Here is a 22,262-nt window from a genome sequence, read left to right as displayed (position 1 = left end):
CCCTTCCCCCCGCCCCCCCAGCCCTCTGTCCCCTATTTACCTCCCGAAATTCTACTTAATCACACCTCCATCTCAGGCCTCCAAAGGAATGAAAAACAATAAACAAAAGAAACAAATAGCTTGAGTTTATTGAGCACTAACTATGTGCCAGGGCCTGGGCTAAGTGTTTAATGTGTTCATCTAATTTAATGATCCCAGTACTTCCATGAGATGATTTCTGGCATTGTTCTCATTTGATAGATGGGAAAATTTAAGACAGGGGTTAAGCAACTTACCTGAGGTCACACAGCAGTAAGTGATGACGGGGAAGACTTAAACGGTTGGATTCCAGAGTCCACATTCTTAAGCAAACCAGCTCCCAATTCCTGTCCTCGCCTCCCCCATATTTTGTACCTCCCTGTTGGCACCAGTTCTGATGAGCATGACCACAATAATGGTAATAACACTGTATTGCGGGCGTCTCTGTGCCAGGTTCCTTTAGCACATCGCTCTAACCCTCACATTAACCCCACAAGGTTTGATAACACTACCTCCATTTTCCAGGGGCATAAACTGTGGCTGGAGGAGGCAAGTCACTTGCTCCAGTCCACACCTGTCCCCTGCTCCATGTTGCCTCCTAGTAATGCCCAGGGTGCAAAGGGAACTCAAAGAGGGCAGGGATCATGCTACATGCGCTCAGTGTCACAGCCCCATGCCTCAAACCTGACAGAGTACATGCCATGGGCATCACCTTTATTGCCCTTGGCTTATATAGGGGGCTCCCGTCACCTTCACCTTCTCTCTGTGTAGGGCTCAGCCACCAGCCTGATCCAGGGTCTCCTGTAACTCTACCCAGGCCCCTGTGTATAGAAGAGTCTTCCCAACCCAGGACCCTGTGTGCAGGCCCCCTCGGGCCCTTCAGTACAGTCAAGTGTGCCCCCCCTCCATGCCCTCATATTTTGTCCTGGCATCCAACCTGGCATCTAGTTATAAACTAGACACTCACTCAGGCCCTCATCTGCCGCCCAGTAATCAGGCCCATTCAGGCCCCAATATACACAGCAGTGCCTGTGCCCCTCTGATGCAAAGAGCCGGTAAGCAAGTGAAATGACCAGTTTAGGACTCCCTGGGTGTCCCCTCTCAGGCTCAGCAGAGACAAGACTGACCCAAGTGTCACTGTCCCAGCACAGCCTACAAACCTCCCCAACCGCAACAGTCTGATAGCCCCTCCCCCACCTGCGCCTTCCAGCTCCCACACCCACAAGGTCCCCTGGAAGCACCCACGCTGGCATGGGGAGGAGCCCACCCACAGCCAAGCGGCTCCGCCTCCTTTTGGGCTCTCCACACCCACAGACACTGTTTCATGCTGGGCCCACGCCCCGGGGGTCAGGGAGGTGGCAGGGATTAGGCTCTAGGACTCTATGGAGGTGTGAGGTTGGGGCCGCCTCCCCCCTGAGTCAGTGGGAACGGAACTTGGGTCCACAGTAATCATGCTCTTCCCTCCCCTTCCAGGAAGAAAGAGAAAGAGAAACCCTCCCTCCAGCACCAGGCCCAACCAGAAACCTGTCCCCACCCCCTCATCAGCTGCTCTCAGATCCGAATGGGATTTGCAGAAGTCCAGGGCCCTGGTGGTTTGTGGGGTGAGGGGAGGAGAGGGTAGCTTTGATGGTCTGGGGCCTGGAGTATGTGTGTCCGGGGACGGAGCGGGGGGGGGGGGGGGGGGGTGGTGGAGAGATGTGGCTCAAAGGCTGTGCCCAGCCAACCTGAGGCACCGTGTCCGTGCCACAGAGACCCTGCTCCAACCCAGACTCTGAGCAGCTCAGGGGGCTCAGTCAGCGAAGCGTCCGACTCCTGACTTCGGCTCAGGTCGGGATCTCACGCTTGGAGTTTGAGCTCTGCATCAGGCTCTGCACTGACAGTGCGAAGCCTGCTTGGGATTCTCTCTCCCTCCCTCTCTCTGCCCCTCCCCCCCAAAAGAGGTAAGTGGAAACTTAAAAAAAAGAGAAAGAAATCCACTCTAAGAGCCCTGTCTCCACGCTGCCAGCCCGAACTCAGGACGCCTGTGTGACAAGCCCGAAGGACTCTGGGGACGAAGCAAAGAGGATGAGATCCAAAAATAGCCCCAAAGCAGGCGGGAGGGCCCTGGATTGTGACCAGGGTTCCTTCTGCCCGTGGGCCCGGGTCCCCGTCGGCCCCTTAGAGAGGAGAAAGCGAGGCGTTNTGATGTGGCAGGGAGAGGGAGTGCGGCCCTGTGCCTTCACCTCATTTCTCGAGAGAGATTCAGGCCTAAAGAGGCTAGGAAGGAGGGTGGTCGGATACGTAGATTTCCTTCTGTCTCCTTCCTCCCCAAACCGGGCTGGGTGGGCTCCGGAGTAGTCCAGACTGCAGAGGAGGCGGCCCACCTCCCAGCTCCCGCCCTCGCCCCAAACAATGCAGCCTCCCCCTCCCCCTCGTCTTTATCCGGCGGGTTACTTGGCAGCCGCCGCTAGAGACCTCCCCCTGCCCTCCCCTCCACTCCCGGCCGGCCCGCAGTTGCAACAGGCCCTTTGCGCGGCAGCTGGAGGGATGGGGTAGGGGCGAGGTCTGGGCCAGGGCCTGGGCGTGGGGGGCGCCAGGGCCTAGTTTTCGGTATGGCCTGAGAATCTGGATCCTCAACACACACATTCAGGCTGGGGTCACACTTGCCCGCCTGGGTTGAAGTGGGGGATAGACGTCCCAGCTCAATTGAAGAGGATCACCAGGGCCTGGGGTGGGTCGGACTGGGGGTGCAGGCGGAGAAGCCGGAGCGGAAGGGTCTCTCCAAGTCCCGGGACCGGTCCTCGCGGATCCCGCCGCCCAGTGCGTCCCAGTGCCCGGAGTGGGGGAGGGGGCAGCTGTCAGAGGATGCGTCGGTGGCCCCGAGCCGCCGCTGCTGCAGCCTTTATTTTTAAACTTCCAAGTGGTCAGAGGGCGCGGCGGGGGAGGGGGTCCCCGCCCAGCGGGCTGGCCTTCTCGGCCTTCCCAAGGCCCCGCGACCCCCCATCTCTCCTGTGCGTGGATCCCGGCATACCTGGGGGTGCGCCGGCACCCGGCTCTGCATGTGGGCCGCTCTCCATGGCTGCGGCGTCACTGGGGGTCTTGGGGTCTCAGCGGCGGCGGCGGNTTGGGAGCCCCCAATCCCACCCTGGAACCTGGGGGCTCCGGCTCTGGAGCCTTGGCTGTAGCTTCCAATCTAAATTCTCTCCCAAGCCACCTCAAACCAAATCCACCCCCGGGATGCGGAGAGACCTGAAGGAGGGCCCCAAGGAGACTCCTAAAAGGACTCTGCTTTCTCTCTCCTGGTGATGGCTGGGATGGGAGAGGTCCGGAGCCTTGCTGCTGCCCTTCCTCCAGTATCCTATGGTTGGTGTCTTCCCTGCTCCTCACGGGTAATTACAGGCCTGCACCAATGCTTTACTCAGGTCTCTAATCTGCTGGGTCCCTCCCAGCTCCAAACTGGGTGGTCCTGGCCCTGAACCTCCCCCACCCCCATCGGGCGACCCCTCCAATCTCCCCGGAAGGATATTTCTCCCTTGTGGCCTGTCGAGGAGGGAGTGAGCCTCTTCTGNGGAAAGGTGGATCGATGATGGTGCTGCAGGGATTGACAGAGGAGAGGAAGGAGGGGGCACAGCTGGGCCCTGCCATCCCCTCCCTGCCCTTTGTCCTGACCTCTAGAAGGTCAGTTTTCTGATTCTCCATTGTCCAGAGATTAGGTCCAGTGAGATACTAGCCTCCCGCCCCTCTTTCCCGCCAGTGTCTTCTTCTTTGAACAGCTCCAGAAAGCAGCCATTTCAAGGGGGCTTGGCGGACAAAATGGTCTGGGTCTCAGGCAACCCGGGAGCAGCTTGACTAGGAGGAATGAGTAGTTGGGGACCTGAACTCTCTTGGAAAGGCCTGGGGAGTCTCTGGCCATACCACCCTGAACACACCTGATCTCGTCTGATCTTGGAAGCTAAGCAGGGTAGGGCCTGGTTAGTACTTGGATGGGAAAGGCCTGGGGAGGGAACAGTGCTCCCTCTGGCCCCAAATCATTAGAAAATGATGATGATGGAAAGCCTGTAAATGGAGCTGCTGACCTTAAGCTAGTGTCTTAACTTTTCTGAGACCCAGTTTGCTCACCTACAAGATCAGGAAAATGATAGTACCATGAGATATCATGGGGTCCTTGTAAAGGTTAAATAAGGCAATGCAGATGAGGTGCTTAGCACAGAGCCTGGCATATAAGATGTGTGCAATAAATAAACATCATCATGATGATGATGATGCCGGTGATGATGATAATGATGATGGAGTTTTAAGGATAAAAGCATATTTGGAGGAGGAGCCGATTCTTCTCATCAGCCATCCCATCTGCAAAGGGAGGGCACCATGTGCACGATGGAATCCACCATGGTTCTGTGTGAAGTCAGAGGCCTCAGGGACTGCATTTTCCAGAATTGAATAGGCCTACCCTGAGCCAGGCAGTGACTAGACTCGGAATTCATGAACGGAACCCAATAGGAGAAGAGCCCTCTAGGGTAGATCTCGAAGTGACTACAAGGATGAGGACCCCGCCTGGTCTTCAGTGAGAGTGGGAACAGTGAGATACCTTCATTAGCTAGACCTCAAGAATAGTGGAGGGAGTGGGGCGCCTGGGTGGCTCAGTTGGTTAAGCGTCCGACTTCGGCTCAGGTCATGATCTCACAGTTCGTGGGTTCGAGCCCCGCGTCGGGCTCTGTGCTGGCTGCCAGCTTGGAGCCTGGAGCCTGTTTCAGTCTGTGACTCCCTCTCTCTCTGACCCTCCCCTGTTCACGCTGTCTCTCTCTGACTCTCAAAGATAAATGAAAAAACATTTTAAAAAAGAATAGAAGAGGAAATAAATGGTAGCTGAAAATGAAAAGATAGGCCAGGGATGGTCTATGTAAGAGGATCTGAATGCCAATTGACATCATGATCTACGTGATGTCGATTGTGGGGAGTTGTGGAAGGTTCTTTGCAAGGGGGAGGGGTGAGCACTGCTTTAGAACTGGGAATTCTCTATTATGTCTAATGATCTGCGATCGACTTTGAGGAGCCCATTGCAAAGAGACAGCATGTGGTATTAGCCTATGTCAGTTGTTCTCAACCCGAGGCAATTTTGGCCCCCAGACAGCATTTGGCAATATTTAGAGGCACTTTTGGTTGTCAGAACTGGGGGGTATCACTGGCATCTAGTACTTAAACACCAGAGATGCTGTTTAACATCCTGCAATGCTCAGAACAAAACATCATTAGGTCCTAAATGTCAACAGTGCCAACGCAGAGGAGCTCTTCTCTAGACTGAGGGTGGAGTCGCCCAAACCCCCTCACAAGATGCTAATGGTGGGGACCAGCAGGCCATCTGTGAGCTAGCCAACCTGGTGGACAGTTCTGCCGGCCAGCTCCAGAAGGCTTCCTGTACAGCTGATGGGTCCAGAATGAGTCTTGGGAGGATGGCTGAGGGGGAATCAGGAGTGCAGCAGTGTCCTGTGATTATGTCAAAGCAAACAAATGGGGGGATGGAGTGGGCACCTCTCCATTTACTGCCTGACTGATCAGCGTCCCTTGCAGATCCCAGGCTCCAGCAACTGAGAAGGTTGAGTATGTGTGTCTCTCCGAGTTTGGGGCTGGGTGACAGCATCTGGGAGCCTCACATGCTCCCCCCCCCCCCATATTAGGCATCCCAGAGAAAGAACAAGTGAGATACTTGAAATATCAAGGAGTGAAGCCCAACAGGCTGCCTTGCCCTCTTTGGTGACAGGCAAGGAGCTCTGTTGGCTCCTCTGTGACTCCCTTACCGCCCAGGGCAGTCCCCTCCTCCTCAGAAACAGGCACGAATGAGCTGTTCCTCTCACCACGAGGCTGGGCTTGGGCTAGGGGGCAGGTCACTGAATGGGATCAGGAATCGGAAATAAGTCCCCTTCCTGATCCCCCTAGGGGGAGGCCAGGAGCAAGGGCATTTACAACTTCCTAGGTTTGGTGGGGCAGGGTCCAGGACGAAACTGATAGAGGGGTGACGGAAATCACTGGGAGATTTGACACAGAGATATGAATCAGGAGGAAGGCCCAGGAGGCTGTCTCCACACTCACAAAGTAGGAAGTGGGAGGGGCCTCTCAGTGGGGGCAGCAGAGAGAACCGAGACCAGACTCTCACTCCCACCCCACCCCCAAGGCACAGCATGGTGAATGGGTTAGAGACCCATACCACAAGGCTCTCCTGGGGAGCCCTCCAGGCCCACTCCTTGGGGCCAGGGTAGGGAATGTCCTCAAGGGCAGTGGTGACACCAGTGGCAATAAGGCCTCCCTCCCTCCAGCTTGGAGATGGAAAGGAACAGGGGGCCTGACTGGAGGGGGAAGAACTCAGATCTAGGACGGAGCAGGCTCACTGTCTGGGATTCCTGGGAGGGGTCTTTGCCTAGAGCCCCTGCTAGGAATGGGAGGCTGTCCCTGCTACTTTGTTTTCTAGGGAGAAGGAGACAAGGGTGTGGAGAGGTGCCTGGTTTCCGAGGTGTCTGGCCCTGAGCAGTGGTGGAGAGGGATTGGGATTTGGGAATGACGGGGGCTGTACAGAGAGCCCTTGGAGCAGCTGTCTAAGCGGTGTAGGTTCACATCTGAGTGAAGGAGGAGACCCTATAAATCAGCTTAAAATGGACCCCACTCCCATCCTTAATTCAGGACTTGGGGCACTGGAAGGAGGAGTCCCAGCGAAAAAGACACCAAAAGGAGCAATCACAGGCAGAAGAAGAATCTCAGAGGTCATAAGATGGGCAGGGAGAGGCTCCGCCTGCAGCTTCTCCAGAACCACCCTGACTGACAGCAGGCTGGGTGGGGTCGGGCGGCTGGCTGTGACTGTGACTCAGGTTTCTGTGGGCAGCCAAGGGCAGCCGGCAGGGAGGAGCCCAGACCGACAGACAGGCCAGCCAACTGCAGCTTTCACCTCAGCTGTCCTCTCTCCTGGGAATGCGGGAGGTTCTTCCCTGGCTGTGCTGACCTCTGGGGGCTAGCCGGCCCCTGCTTCCTCCCCTACCACAGCCTGGCCCTCCAGCTCCTTCCCAGAACTCCCAGCCAAGGCACTAACACAGTAGGGAGAGTCAAAGGTCACTGCCTCTAGGCAAGCCCCAGAAAGTCTGTGTCACAGGGAGAAGGGTATAATAACCACTGGTCCTGCACCCTGAGGGAGAGACTGGGAAAATCTTGGGAACTGGCCTTTAACTGGAGCAGCCTGGGCCCCCCCCCAGTCTTCCCCAGCCGGGCTGGCTCACGTCTGTCTGGACAGGCTGGTTGTCATGGTGAAGGCTAGGGGCTAGAATGCAGCTGCTTACAGAGCCGGGCTACGAGGCTTAAATGAGGAGAGGGTGCTCAGGGACTCCCAGGCCAGCTTACAATTGACCAGCCAGAGGGGATGGCTAGAGCTGAAGCCAAAGAGCTATGGTCAGGGACTGTAGGACTTCCTTTGGTGATGGTAAGGGTGTGGCTAGCACATTCCCCTGGTGTTTCTGGGACCTGTTGGGCTGTTTTTAGAGAGTGGCTGGAAGAAAGGGAATGCGCATTTATTTTGTGCTGGCCCCAGTGCTCTGCACTTGTGTCTCACCAATCTTCACAACAACTGAAAGAGATCCAGAAACTTGCCTAACATGGCAAAGCTGAGATTAAAATCCAGGACTGGCTGCTACAAACAGTGACGATCTTTCTTTTCCAGGGACCAGGCAGTGGAGTTGTTCTTGAGGAGCGGGAGGGAGACAAAGCGACCTGAATTTTAGCAAACAGACTGGATATTCCATGATGAGGTCACAGTGGTAGGATGCAGGTACTGGCTGCTTTTGGAGTTTGGGGACATATGACAGTGTGAAGAAAACCACTAGTGAAATGCTTGGCACATAGTAAGTTGTCATTAAATATTTTTGCAATAAGAAGCCAGATCTATGTGTGAGCCATAGCTAGTTTTCTGGGACATCCTGGGAGCTTTTGGCTCTGAACTGCAGCAACAGCGGAAGAAGCTAGTTCGAAAGGGGGACTTTCCAAGACCAACCCAGCAAGAGAGGAATTTGCGGAGCATCTGTGGGGGTGAGGGGGTGGGAAAAGGGGGGAAGTGTGTGGACTATACAAGATTCCCGCAAGCTCCGGACGCCACCCAGCGGCCACACTGCAGCCCTGGGGGAGCGAGGCTCTAAGAGTGTCAGCCGCGCGCGTAGCACTCTGGGACTTGTAGTCCAGCGGAGCTGCCCACGGGGCTGTTGGGTGTTGTAGTCTGACGCTTATCGGGCGGGAATTACCTTCATCCGCCGGACCACGAGTCCCGTGGTGCCCCGCGGCAGGCCGCGCAGGCGCGGTGAGTTGGTGCCGGTCAGTCCCGAAAGCTGAGGGGCAGCGGCTGGGTCGAGCGGTGTCCGGAGGGGTCGCCGAGCGGGTCTGTGGCGAGGCGGGGTCCGGCGGCCGGCACCATGTCTAGGCAGGCGAACCGTGGCACCGAGAGCAAGAAAATGGTAACTAGGAGCGCGTGACCTCGGCGGGTGGGGCGGAATGGAGGCGTTTTGGGGAAGGGGCCTGGCGCGGGGCGCAGTTGGAAAGGGGTCTCTTATGAGCGCAGGGTGGTTTCGCAGGAAGGAAGGAGGGGGCTGCCTGGGGGTCTGGAGGGGAGAGTCACACCGGGGACGTCCCGGGCCTGAAGCAGGTTGTAGGGCCGCTGGAGTCACTCAGAGACCCCTCCCCCGACGCGTGAGAGCCGCTGTGTGCTAGACCGCTGTGTGCTAGGACGACGGTAATAACAGCAGCTACCACTGTTGTTCTCTTACTGTGTGTTAGACGCTGGGCCAAGCACTTTATGTTCATGGTCGCATTTAATTCGCAAAGTAACTCTCTCAGGTGGATAATGTTACCGCAGTTTTTCAGCTCCGAGAGGTTACGTAACTTCCTCAAATTTACAGCTAGGAAGAGTTAGGATTTGAACACATGTCTCTGTAGAACTTCCAAGTTGCAGACTGCTAGGCCCTGCTGCCTCTCGCACTGTGCTCTGGGCATTGTAAGAGGTGCTCCGATACCGATCCTGCCAGAAAGGGACTTTTATTTGGAGGAGTGAGAGGTGGGCCAGGGTAGGCAGTAAGTGAGAGGGTGGGGGTGGGGGGGAGGAATGCCTTTCTTGCCCTGGGAATAGAGGGACCCCATGTAGTCTGGTAAAATTTGGTTGCAGATGGCAGCTGGACGTGGAACGTTAGGTAGATGGCGCTTTTCTCCAAATTAAGGGGACCTCTTGGCAGGTGTTTTACTTTGCCGTATTCTTACCTCCAGAATTGCCCGTGCTCTTTGTTTCCCTATTTAGAAACTAAATCAGGGGCCCTTTGTTGACACTCAGCTCTAGCAGGATGATTAAACATCCCTTATACGTTGGCATCTTACCCTCCAAACAGCCACCAAAAGTGGGTGGCAGGAGGCTCTAATGCTCCTAAGTAGTACTTAACTTTTTTTTTCTCAGACCCCTTTTGAGAAGCTGCTGATACCTATGGATCTCCTCCCCAGATTTTTTTTTTAAAGTTTACTTTATTTATTTTGAGGGAGAGAGTGTGAGCAGGGGAGGGGCAGAGAGAGAGGGAGAGAAAAATCTCTGATAGCGCGATGCCCTACTTGGGGCTTGAACTCACAAACCCTGAGATCATGACCGGAGCCGAAACCAAGAGTCAGACAGACCCTTAACCAACTGAGCCACACAGGTGCCGCTCCCCAGAAATCTAAATTGACAAACATGTACATAGACGCTTGTTTACATTTTGGAGGGATTTGGGGGTTCCCTGAAGATTCTCCATGGGTCGCAGGGTAAGAATTCCTGTTTTGGGGAAAATATCAAGGATTTAAAAGAAAAAGAAAGAGTATATTTTGCTAGGAAACTATCATGTAGCAGGAAAAGCCTGGACGTTGTTGGAATTCTCAAGTCTTTACTTGTTTGCTCCTCAGTTTCCTTATCTTTAGGGGCGCCTGGGTGGCTCAGTCGGTTAAGCGTCCGACTTCAGCTCAGGTCATGATCTCGCGGTTCGTGGGTTCGAGCCCGCGTCGGGCTCTGTGCTGACAGCTAGCTCAGAGCCTGGAGCCGGTTTCAGATTCTGTGTCTCCCTCTCTCTCTGACCCTTCCCTGCTCATGCTGTCTCTATCTCTCTCTCAAAAATAAATAAAATATTAAAAAAAAAAGTTTCCTTATCTATAAATTGGGGACGATGATGCCTACTTAAGATTAAGTGAGATAACAGTGTACAATGTATGGGACATGGTAAATGTTTTCTCTTTCTCTTCCTAAGATAATGAGGAGATGCTTAGTTTTCATATCTTTTTTTTAAAACCTGAAATGCCTATTAAAACCTTTAATACTGGGGTGCCTGGGTGGCTCAGTCGGTTGAGCGTCCGACTTCGGCTCAGGTCATGATCTCACGGTTCGTGGGTTCGAACCCCGCATCGGGCTCTGTGCTGACAGCTCAGAGCTGGGAGCCTGCTTCGGTTTCTGTGTCTTCCCCTTTCTCTGCCCCTCCCCTGCTCACATTCTGTGTCTCTCTCTCTCTCTCTCTCTCTCTCTCTCTCTCAAAAATAAATAAATATCAAAAAATTTTAAAAAAAACCTTTAATACTATTTCATTCATTCATTCATTCACATTTAAATGTTTATTTGAGAGAGAGGGAGACAGAGGTTCCGAAGCAGGCTCTATGCTGACTGGGCCATCCAGGTGCCCCTTTAATACCATTTTAAACAGGAACCTCCAGGTTCCACCCTTGACCCCCCCGTGTTCACCCTGCTTTGGTGAGTGGGAGAATGAGGGAGGAAAGCAGCACACTCCTGCCTCAAGGCTTTTGCAACTGCTAGTGTCTGCTTAGAACTTCCTTCCCCCAATGAGTAACCCTAACTAACCCTCCCGTAGCTACTCCCTACTTCATTCACAGTTACTCAAAGCTCACCTCCCCTGAAGAGGCCTTCCCTGACGACCTGACTAGTTTTCTGACCTCTTGCTCTGCTCTGTCTTTGCTCATGGTGCTATTTCGTTATAAATTATATACTTGTTTATTTTCGGTCTCCCCCATGAAAACGTAACCACCAGAGCAGGGATTTGTTTTGTCCTCGACCGTATTCCCAGCATCTAGAATGATGCTTGGCTCTAGAGAATCAGTATTTTAGTGAGTGAATGACATGAAGGTTTGGTGCCTCTCTCATTCAGTTCCTGCTGGTCCTACTTAGGGGGCTGTCACATGGTCTTCTTTGTGGCCACCTGGTTTTGGTATGCGCCTCTCCTCCTGGGGAGTCTCCCCTCTCGCAACCCTCTTCCCAGGTGGCCCAACCTTCTGCTAATTGCTGTGTTCCCACTTAAACTCTCCAAGACTTAAATGATTAATATACCCAAGGAAGTAGACCTCTGCTTTTAGTCTGTGGGAACAAAAACAGCCCATGTGTCTGGCAGACTTTTCCTAAGCCCTAACTGTGTGGGGAGCTCTGTGCTGGCCATTGGGAGAAGTGTGGAGATGCAGTCCCAGTCCATAACCTTGAGAAGCGCATCCTGTGGAAGCGACAGAAAAGTATACACACGGGGGTAAAGTACTGTCCCGGCCTAACTGCTCACTTGCTAGGTGACCACCTTCATTGCTGTAAGCATCGGTTTCGCCATCTTTGAACAATGGATTAGAAAGTGTAGTAATAGCATCTGTCATGTGGTTGTTCTGAGAACTAATTGAGATCATGCGTGAAAAGCTAGCGATGTGACAGTGCACTTCACGCAGTTGGCACTCGGTAAATGTCAGCTAGCAGGCATCCTTGTTTGTACAGATACCAGCCTTTCTGTGTCTGTACAGTGTCTGGGTCTTGAAGTCCACGGACAATCAAACCCAACCTTACTTTGTGTTGTGTTACAAGTAACCCGACCCCAGCGGCTCTATCATCTAGTGCTCAAGTGAGTTACCACCTCAGTAGCCCCCCTCAAAATCTCCCCAACAGGAGGCCGGAGGTAAGAGAGGGATGGACTCCCTCCTGTTACTGACCTTCATTTCCAGCTGCTGGGGGCAGTCGCACTGAATTATTTGTGTTGATAAAAATAGTAAATGGGACTCTTCGAGCATTAGCTCCAAAGATCAGCCCCCCGTAGGAAGATTTCTTTGTCTGGGGCACTAACTGAAAAGCGTTTTGAAAACCATCAAGTGCAGTAGCTCACCTGAAGTAGGGCTTGGCTTGACCTGCTCTGCTCAGGTTGTACCTCTACTTGGAGATCCTGTCGGCTATTCTGTGGTTTCTTGGTCTGCAAAGTGTCTTAAGTCTGTTATCTCATTAGATCATCCCAACAATCCTGTAATCAGCATGACAGATTTTACTGTTACCCGTGTTTGTGTGAGGAGATTGGGATTTAGCAAATGAAGTGACTTACCTAAAATCCCACAGCTAGTAAGTGGCTGTCCAGACTCAGAATCAGGGCTTCTGACTACAAACCTAGTATTCTTTCTCCCTTCCCTCCCCTCCCCTTCCCTCCCCTCCTCTCCCCTCCCCTCCCTTCCCCTTCTTGTTTGTTTATTTGAGAGAGAGGGGGAGAGCACAAGCAGGGGAGGGGCAGAGAGAGAAGGGGAGAGACAGAATCCCAAGCAGGCTCTGTCAGCACAGAGCCTGATGGAGGGCTTGAACTTACAAACTGCGAGATCATGATCTGAGCCAAAGTCAAGAGTCAGAGGATTAACCGACTGAGCCACCCAGGTGCCCCATAAATCCAGTATTCTTTCTATATGCCTTATTAGTTGTTACAAAGTTCTTTGTATTGATTCAAAAATCTCCCTCCTTAAACCAGTTCAGAGTATCCTCTGACAGCACGCTGCAGAGAACTAGTTTAAGAGTAAAAATAACATCTAGTTTTGTAGGTCCTGTACTTTTTGTGTAGGTTGTGTGCAGCAGGTGCCCTGTCTACATCTCATTGTCACCATCGTACAGATGTGATAAAACTCCTTTTAAGTGATGGCTTTGATCACGTAACTTTTTACAGGACAGTGCTCAACTATTAAGACTGAGTCTCAGTTACTTGTCACCTATAAAATGGGGATGGATGACATTTGTTCTAACATCTCATGGTTGTTATTAGGATTAATGAAAAACTATCTGTGCAGGCATTCTGAACATTTTATAAATGTAAATGGCGATTACTATTAAACATAATTAAAGCACTGGAAGTAGAAATGTTGCAGAAGAGATCCATGTTTTTGTTGGGAGGGAGAATGTGGTTATTACGTTCAGTGAAGAAGTTGGATTGGTTGAGTTACCTGACCTTTAAGGTGCCATGGAACCTTCTGTTACAATGGTCACAAGGACGGAAAACCCAGGTCAGCAGTAACCTGCCTTCCTCTTCTGTTTTCTCTTTTGTTCATTCCTGTCAAATCACACTGGTCTCCTAGCTGTTTCTCAAACATGGCAGACATACTCCCGTATCAGTGTCTTTACACTTGCTTCCTAGAATCTTTTCACCTAGGTATCTTATGGTGTATCCTTACTTCCTTCAGGTCTTTGCAAAAATATCACCTTACTAGGTCTTCTCTGACTATCCTATTTAAAATTGACNTCTCTCTCTCTTAGAAATAAATAAAAAAATATAAAAAAAAATAAAATAAAAATGACACCTCTTTCTCTCTACCTCCCCGCCCCGTCTCTCTGTCTCTGTCTATGTGTGTCTGTCCTTTGCTGGCTTTTTGTCGATAGCTCTTATCATCATCTGGCAAACCACATATTTTATTCAATTTATTATCTATCACCCTCCTATTAGATAGTCCCTGGTACATAGTAAACATTGAATGGATGACTTTTTTCTATGCCATAGCTCCACTCCTATTTTAATGTATGAAGACCTTTAAGTTTTATATTTACATTGCATGCTCTTCAGGTGGGCTTGGTTCATAATCAGAGATGGAAACAGAATTGCAAATTAAGAGAGAGGGCAGGGAACCTGGGTCAGGAATCTCATTCCCAAATCCCAGGTGTATTGATTCTGTGACCATGGACGGATCTGTTTAGAACCTTGGTTTGTTTTGTTTTTGGTTTTTTTTTTTTGACTGGTAAATTGGGGGCTGCTCCATGTATAAGGTACTTGATAACATCGTGATATGCATGTGTTACTCGCAGTATGGTGGGTTGAGGCCACTGAAGTCTCTATCCAAAGGCTCATTAATAATGGAAGGAAAGCTCTCCTGACTTAATGCAGTGGTGCCAACTCGATAGACTGGTAACTGCTGGATTGTCTCCATCCATTCATGTCCAGGCCACTCTAGTGCCAAACCCTTAACTTTACTAAAAAATCATTGGCCTCCTTAATAGCTTCCCCTTAATTGCCATATTTGGTAAATGGTCTCTTGGAGACACCCTGATCTGACTGTTTTAGTTTAGTTCAAAACGCTTCCTGGTTCTGAAACTGATTCTCTTTGACTCCCTAGGGCAGCTAAGTTTTTTTTTTTATTTTTTTTTATTTAGGGTGTTTATTAATATTGCACTTGTGGGGAACAGTGGGTAGAATGATATTGGCTTAGAAACTCTTGTTTTTGTCTCCCAAAATTACTTTTGTCAATAATTAGCTGTTGTCCTTGGTAGATTACTTAATCATTCTGAGTCTCAGTTTTCCTCATCTCCAAAATGGGATTAATCCCTGCCCTTTCTGCTTTACAGAATTATTGTGGGGTGGAAAATGAGACGATGAAAAGAAGAAGGCAGTGTGTGAGCAGAAGGCCTCACATTATCATTCTTGCAGTGACCTCAGCACCAGGCCAGGGGGATGAGGTGAAGAGCATTGAGGTCCTGAGAGCCTGGGCCTTACCATTAGTTGGACTTTCTTCTCCAGAAGACTTGAGGACAGAAAGCTGCTCTGCCCCAAGTTTGACAAGCTTCCACTCAGAAGGGAGTGGTTGGGTGGCTGACTTGGTCTTTCAGCCTGCCTCCTGTGTGAATCCGTTGCTCCCAATGTGCTGGTAGCATGTTTTCACTATGTTTAGCCCCGATAGCGCCTTCCTGTCCTGCTTTCATTCTGTAGTCATGGTATTTGTCACCCTTCACCCTTCCACATCTCTGTTTCTTGGTAGGTAAGTGACAGGAGTCTTTATCTGCGAAAGGGATTCTGTGATTTTAATGGTGGCTGTCGTAGAAACCACATCAGGATTGTGTTCCTGGTACACAAAAGATCAGACTCCTTTCAAAGAGACCCCATTCCTGGAAACATTTTTGCTCTGTGTCAAGAGGAACATTATTTTTCCTCATTTTAGTGACTCTGGAGCGGGGTTATCAGTGCAGCGGACTTTGTCTAGGCCTGCCTTTCCTCCCCACAGACCAGGCCTTTGGGTCCCTGCTGCTCCTGGGTGGGGCACTGGCAGTGCAGTTGAACTCTAGGCCAGGACACCCCAGACATTCTTAGGTGTGGAGAAGCCATTGGTCACACCTGCTAACATATAGAAGCTAATCTGTAAATGTCCGTTTCGGGTCCGTCTGTCATGGTATCTAGTGGATGGCTGCCGCTTGCGCCCCAGATCTGGTGACCCAGGCTTAGCTTGGCAGCTGTGGTGGGGTCCAGGGTTAGCAGAAACCCACCTTGATGTGTTGGAAGAGTGACTTTTACCGCCTGTTCTGTAGTGGGTCTGGCTGAAGCCCTGCCACCTTTACCCTGGGGAACCACACTCACTGGCACTCCCTAGAGGACAATGTTCTTTCCCACAGACACAGATGACCTTCCTTTGAATCCTGACAGCAGCACTGAGGCCGATCTAGACTCAATAAATCTTGGTTTTTGTGCATCTTGGTTTTGACTGTCTTTTGAATCTCTTTTAGAGCTCCGAGCTTTTCACCCTTACCTATGGGGCTCTGGTCACCCAGCTGTGCAAGGACTATGAAAATGATGAAGATGTGAATAAACAGCTGGATAAAATGTGAGTGAGCTCCTTGCGGGAAAGACCAGAGTGGGGCTCCCCAGTGCACAGTCTACATGGCCCTTTAGAGCCCAGAACAAGATCCCCTCTTGTAACCAACATTTTGGATACAGTTTCCACTGAGCTCATATATTGGGATGTTTTGGGATTGTCCCCTGTTTTTGTCTTTACCACAGCAGACCTATGTTCAGACATAAGACATTCGTACCCCATGATATAGCCTGTTCTCTCCTTTTCTTCCCAGGGGCTATAACATTGGAGTCCGACTGATTGAAGATTTCTTGGCACGGTCAAATGTTGGAAGGTGCCACGACTTTCGGGAAACTGCAGATGTCATTGCCAAGGTCATTATCCTGGCTGTGCTGAAGGATGTCATGGGAGGGGCACTGCCTACCACACTCTCCATCACCCTTAGACAGGCCGTTAGTATTCCAAAACACTAGTTCGGCAGCTCTCTGGGCCAAAGAAGTCTTCCTGGTGATTTGGGAATAGCACAGATTATGACCAGGGACGAGTGGTAGGGATTATCCATATGGATGAAAGCCCCACTGAAATCAAAGCCAGGTCTCCTCGGCTGTGAATGTAGCAGAGTAGCATGGGGGTTAAGAATACAGGCTTTGGCTTCAGACAAACCTGGCTTCAAATTCTGGCTCCAGTACTTACCAGTTAAGGGTAAGTTACTTTTAACCTTTTTATTACCACTTATTTTTTCTTTAAAAGAAGAAAATAGCTGCCTCACAGAGTGGTCATAAGAAGTAAAGGAAGTAATGAACATGAGCATTCAAGTAAAACGAATGCACTTAGTGTGCTTATAGTAAGTGGCCACTATTGGTAATATTAGTGTTATGTATTGTGCAGTTAATACTAAACGGTAAAACGGCTTTAGCTTTGTGGCGTCCGTTACCTAAAGGTTGGTTCTTTCTGTCCCCGTAGAGCATATGCTGGCCCAAATCCTAGAGCGTTGACAGTGAAAAGACAGTGTGAGGGTTTGGAATCAGGAGGATGGATAGAGGGAAGGAGGTCTTCAGAGTAATTCTGCCACAGTGACTCATATTTGCTTTCAAGAAGGATTCAGGTAGCACAGAGGACACGGAAGTGCACCGGGGCCTCTCGTGCTGGTTCCAAGAAGCCACCCCTGTCAGAAGTATAGGTGGACAGCAAGTTGCCTCATTGTACAATGCCTTGAAGGAGAGGGGTGTGGAATTGTGCATAGATGCTTTGCCTTTTTTGCCCCGAATACCTAAAGCTGCGGTGTTTTGCAGAAGCCACGGTCTTGTTCCCAAGCCACTTAGTCCTCCTTTGCCAGTCCCATCACCTCCCCTGGTGTGCGGCCCCTACTCCCGTTCCCCATGGTGCTGTCGTGTGTCCCCTGACAGGTGGCCTTCAAGATGTACTTGGGCATCACTCCGAGCATCACCAATTGGAGCCCAGCTGGTGACGAGTTCTCCCTCATTTTGGAAAATAATCCCTTGGTGGACTTTGTGGAACTTCCTGATAACCACTCGTCCCTTATATATTCCAATCTCTTGTGTGGGGTGTTACGGGGAGCCTTGGAAATGGTGAGTGCAGCTCTTTACCTGGTGGGATGCCTGAAATGTAGTCGGGGCTTGACAGAGGTTTGAATGATTGAGAGAAGGAGAGAAAAGAAAAGCCTTTGGCTCACCTCAGCACCTTGCTGCCTGAGACGTGACGCTGCCGAGCACAAGATCCAGGGTGGGTGTTTCTACGTGGTGATGATTCTCGCTGACAGTAGGGAGATCCCCAGATTGGCTTATTTGGGTAACAGTCTCATTTGTGGGTGTTCTTTGTCACGTCAGCCTTACGGATCGGGACCGCTGCTTTCTACAGGGGAACACGGACTGGCAGTTTGTCCTTGTGGGAACCCAGCCCCCTTGTTTGGACTGCCGTGGATGAGTCCGTTACAGTCCTGTCCCCTGTGGTTCCCGCGAGGCACCTGCTGCTTCACTTTCCCACTGTCCCCCAGGTCCAGATGGCTGTGGAGGCCAAGTTTGTCCAGGACACCCTGAAGGGAGACGGTGTGACAGAAATCCGGATGAGGTTCATCAGGCGGATCGAGGACAATCTCCCAGCTGGAGAGGAGTGACCATCCCAGCACTGCTGGGCAGCTAGCAGGAGCACTTGTTGGGTTCAGAAGCCACAGAGCTCCCTTTGCCCTCTAGAACTCAGTGACTCTTTTAACACGGTTGTTACATATTCTGCTGTTTCCATTCTCCATGCTAATAAAGAGCAGACTGGGATCTAGTCCGTTTACCCCACAAGTGTGCACATTCAGGAGGGAAACTCTGCTCCCTTTCCCTTCGGAGGGGTTGGTTGGACTAGAAAGAGCTCCACTATTTTACATTCCTGTTTGAATTTTCCAAAGCAGAACCCATTTTGACCCCATTAAGAGGCAAGCCTAGTACGTCTGTTCCTGGGCCTTCGGAAAGGCATTGGTAAATGGCTGTCGGAACCCAGGGCTGTGGGACGGGGAGGGGGAGGCTGATAGGGGTGGAGAGGAGTTACTAGTCGTGGTGTGACACACTCCAGTGCTTGCCAGGAAAGGGGAGCCGTGCTGGAAACACTGACTTCTGGGAAGCCACCCAGGTCTCATTCCTCCCTGCTGTTTGGAGGCAACATCTCCTCTTTTTACAGAGGGTCTGTCCTTTTTTCTTACAAATTCTTCAATAAAGACACATTCTTGACTGAAATCCTAATCATGTCCTGTTTTCTTTCTGGAATTTTATTGTAGTGGAGTGAGGAGACCCGCTAAGTTCCTGGGCCCAGCCTTGCTTTTACCTGGTCTAGGAATGGCTTCTCCCCACAGACCAGGGAGTCTGGGAAGCCTGGGAGCAAATATCCTTTCAAAGTCACTTTTGGGTCTATTATCTAGCAAAATCTAGAGGCAGACCATTACCCCAGATATGCCTAAAATGGACTACCTTGAGCTTTTTGGGGTTTTTTATTTTAAATTTTTTATTTTTTAATGTTTTTTATTTATTTCTGAGAGAGAGAGAGAGACAGCGTGAGCAGGGGAGGGTCAGAGAAAGGGAGACACAGAATCTGAAACAGGCTCCAGGCTCTGAGTTAGCTGTCAGCACAGAGCCCAATGAGGGGCTCGAACCCACAAACCATGAGATCATGACCTGAGTCGAAGTCGGATGCTTAACCCACTGAGCCACCCAGGCGCCCCAGCCTTGAGCTTTTTGGCCACTGAGTTGGAAAGCTTGGCTAGAGAGACCTTGTTAAGAATGGGGAGGGGGCTCCTGGCTGGCTCATTCAGTAGAGCATGTGACTCTTGGTCTCAGGGTTGTGAGTTTGAGTCCCATGTGTGGCATAAAGTTTACTTAAAAATAGAGGTGTCTGGGTGGCTCATTAGTTGAACATCCAACTCTTGAGTTCGGCTCAGGTCATGGTCTTACAGTTTGTGGGGTCGAAACCTACATCCGCTCTGTGCTGACAGCATGGAGCCTGCTTGAGATTCTCTCTGCCCCTCCTCTGCTCACATGCACACATGGGCGTGCTCTTCCTCCTTTTCAAAATAAACATAAAAAAAAGGTGAAAGCCAAATTGGAGAAGGTTTGAGAGGATGCAAGAAAGAAGACTAAGGGTACCAAATTTTTCTTTCATGGAGTTTTGCTGTAAAGAAGAACTAAGAAGTACGGTAGTGTCGGGGCGCCTGGATGGCTCAGTCGGTTGAGCATTCAGCTTTGGCTCAGGTCATGATCTTGTGGTTCATGGGTTCGAGCTCCACGTCAGGTTCTGTGCTGGCAGCTCAGAGCCTGGAGCCTGATTCAGATTCTGTGTCTCCCACTTTCTCTGTCCCTCCCCCGCTCATGCTCTGTCTCTCTCTGTCTCAAAACTAAATAAACTATAGGGGCACCTGGGTGGCTCAGTCGGTGAAGCGTCTGACTTCGGCTCAGGTCATGATCTCACCGGTTCATGGGTTCAAGCCTCGTGTCGGGCTCTGTGCTGACAGGTAGCTTAGAGCCTGGAGCCTGTTTCAGATTCTGTATCTCCCTCTCTCTCTGACCTTCCACTGCTCACGCTGTCTCTCTCTCTCTCTCTGAAATAAATAAAACATTAAAAATTTAAAAAAACCAAAAAAAGTAGAGTAGTGTCTAGAGAGGGATATGAAGTCAAAGGAAAGTTAAACCTCTGGAATCGGGTACAATTTTTTGAGTGTTTACCATGTGTCAGATGTTGTACTAGCACTTTGCATTACTTAATCCACAATAATTCCATTTTTATTTATTAAAAAATTTTAAGCTTATTTTGAGAGAGACAGAGACATTACAAGTGGGGGAGAGGCAGAGAGAGGGAGGAGAGAATCTCAAACAGGCTCCCACCAGCCAGCACAGAGCCCGATGAGGGGCTTGAACTCACGAAGCTGTGAGATAATGACCTGCGCTGAAACCAAGAGTTGGACGTTTAACCAACTGAGCCACCCAGGTGCTCCCACAATAATTCCATTTTTAGAGGGAAGACTACAAATTGTCCAAAGTCATACAGCCACTGAGTGGAGAAGCTAGGGTACAAAGCCGATGTTCTTAACCGTGATGCCTGGTTCACACTGAGAGGGGGAGGGGAGCAGGCCTGCAGCCTCTTCTCCCAGCCTTCTAGAAGTTAGGATAGCTTTTCAAGGGAGGGATCAGAGGTCATCAGGCCTTATTGGTAGCACTGTTCTTGGAGACGGCCTAGGGCCTTGAGGTCCAGATACTCAGCTTGTTGGGGGGAAATGGGGCCTCCGGGCTTTTCTCAAGGTTAGTGTACAGGCCTAAGATGATGCATTGTGCGTGAAGTGTGTCTTCGTTGTGTAGGTTAGAACCAAGGTTCTGGGCCATCAGTAGCAGAGGGAGTTTGCACATGACCTGCCTCCTCCAACTGGGTTAGACCACCAAGCGGGGGTGGAGGGGGTCACTTTTGTGTTCCCAAGTATCGGGAGGCTCCCTCTGGGATCCCGTCTTTCTCTGAGCCTCTTTACCTTCCTCTCCAGGTGCAATTTAGGGCCCCAGGGCAGGCATCCCATTTTGGTCAACGATATCCTTAGCACCCAGTATAGGCCCTGGGTGCAGTCACTGCAGAGTTTGCGTGATGAAGGAAATGAAGGGGGTGCATGTGGGGGCCCGTGCGGAAGCACTGTGTGGCGCCTGGGCTCTGCCGAGGAAAGTGAGCAGCGCCATCCCTCCCTCCTCCAGGGGCTCTCCCCCTTCCTCTTGTAGCCCCACACCGACTTCCCAGCAGCCCTCTGTATGCTATGAGGTTTTAGATCCTTCCTTTGCCAGAGTTAAACATCGGCAGCAAGCATTACGGAGTCGGCAGGCTGTGGAAACACAGCCCCCTTAGTGATTTTTCCCAATGACAGCCCCACAATTGTGTGATGTGCACCCAGAGGCTGAGGGAAGGGAGGGGCTGGGGACTACGGAGCTGTTTGGAACATCACCTCATCATCTCTCCCCAATGAGCCAAACACACAAGTCCCAGCAACCTAGCTTCAGGGGCCCTCACCCCTGGAGTTAGCTCATTGTGGATTATATATCCCTCAACCTTACTCTGACTAAGGTCGGGAGCGCCCCCAGGCTGGGCCATTCTGCATCCTCGGGGATGGACTGGCATGCCGTCCCAAGCAAGATGGGACAGGTCTGCCTGGCTTTATGGCCGGGGGGCTGAATAATGAGGTCAGCAGCCTGGGCTGAAGCAAGGTTCTGGAAGTTCTGGGGCCAGAGTCCATGCTGGTGGCCTTTGGGCTTGGCTCTGGCTCGGCAGAGCTCAAAGGAAAGGCCTTGTGCTTCAGCCTTTGGCCACCAGGGGTCTCCAGATCACCACGCTGCTGTCCTAGGGTGACCGTAGGATCCTTGGTTTTCAGGATTTGCTAGAAGATGCACCTGATGGAACAAATCTCAGAGGCTGGTTGGAACCTGGCAGCGCCCCCTTCTCCCCAGTCACTCCCACAGGATCTGACAGCAAAGCTTACATGCTGCCAGGCCAAGTGAGGGCGAGGGCCTGCCCACTGAACCCAGGGCATTGGAGCGCTTTGGCGAAGAAGCGTGTGGCCNGACACCAGAGCACCCTCTCTGTTCCTCTGATGTAAGAGAGTTCTATTCCTGCCCTAGACCCCCACCGGTGGTGTTTCCATATTTAGGTTATACCTTCCCCTGGTGGGTTGGCCTCCCCTGTATTTGTACTGGGCATCCAGAGAAGGAGGTGGCAACAGAGGCCCAGGACAGAAATTGCATTAAGTAAAATTAAAATAGTCTCCTAACAAGTAGTTCATTGTGGATGGTTGGGGGTGCTGGTGCAGGAAAGACGTCCTCTGGTTCTCTGAGAGCTTAAGTGCTACCATGTGCTGTTCCCTGGAAGCCAGAGGGCCGNGG

The 22,262-nt window shown here is 51.2% G+C and overlaps 2 protein-coding genes across 2 annotated transcripts in view; one reads left to right on the top strand and one right to left on the bottom strand.

Moving 5' to 3' along the window:
- Nucleotides 1-3,114, bottom strand: part of MAP7D1 (MAP7 domain containing 1) — a 23,387-nt gene extending 20,273 nt beyond the window's left edge. The window contains 1 exon segment of the mRNA XM_077753116.1: nucleotides 3,029-3,114. Within this exon segment, the coding sequence (XP_077609242.1) occupies nucleotides 3,029-3,074 (46 nt within the window). The 5' untranslated portion in view covers nucleotides 3,075-3,114.
- A 5,196-nt stretch (nucleotides 3,115-8,310) lies between these two features.
- Nucleotides 8,311-18,599, top strand: TRAPPC3 (trafficking protein particle complex subunit 3). Its single transcript, XM_077753115.1, has 5 exons — nucleotides 8,311-8,477; nucleotides 15,794-15,891; nucleotides 16,136-16,235; nucleotides 17,268-17,450; nucleotides 17,876-18,599. The coding sequence occupies exons 1-5, from the start codon at nucleotides 8,436-8,438 to the stop codon at nucleotides 17,993-17,995; spliced, it is 543 nt and encodes a 180-aa protein (XP_077609241.1). The 5' UTR covers nucleotides 8,311-8,435; the 3' UTR covers nucleotides 17,996-18,599.
- Nucleotides 18,600-22,262: the final 3,663 nt, after the last annotated feature.

Source organism: Crocuta crocuta, unplaced genomic scaffold, assembly GCF_008692635.1.
Source record: "Crocuta crocuta isolate KB4526 unplaced genomic scaffold, BGI_CrCroc_1.0 scaffold303, whole genome shotgun sequence".
NCBI classification, from domain to species: Eukaryota; Metazoa; Chordata; class Mammalia; order Carnivora; family Hyaenidae; genus Crocuta; species Crocuta crocuta.
This window is presented reverse-complemented; position numbering and strand designations above follow the sequence as displayed.

Excerpts from the sequence above, each read along its gene's own strand:
- TRAPPC3 (XM_077753115.1), top strand. The coding sequence starts at position 8,436 with ATGTCTAGGCAGGCGAACCGTGGCACCGAGAGCAAGAAAATG. Across the intron at positions 8,478-15,793 it reads GCACCGAGAGCAAGAAAATG|AGCTCCGAGCTTTTCACCCT; the intron begins GTAACTAGGAGC and ends AATCTCTTTTAG. Across the intron at positions 16,236-17,267 it reads CTGCAGATGTCATTGCCAAG|GTGGCCTTCAAGATGTACTT; the intron begins GTCATTATCCTG and ends GTCCCCTGACAG.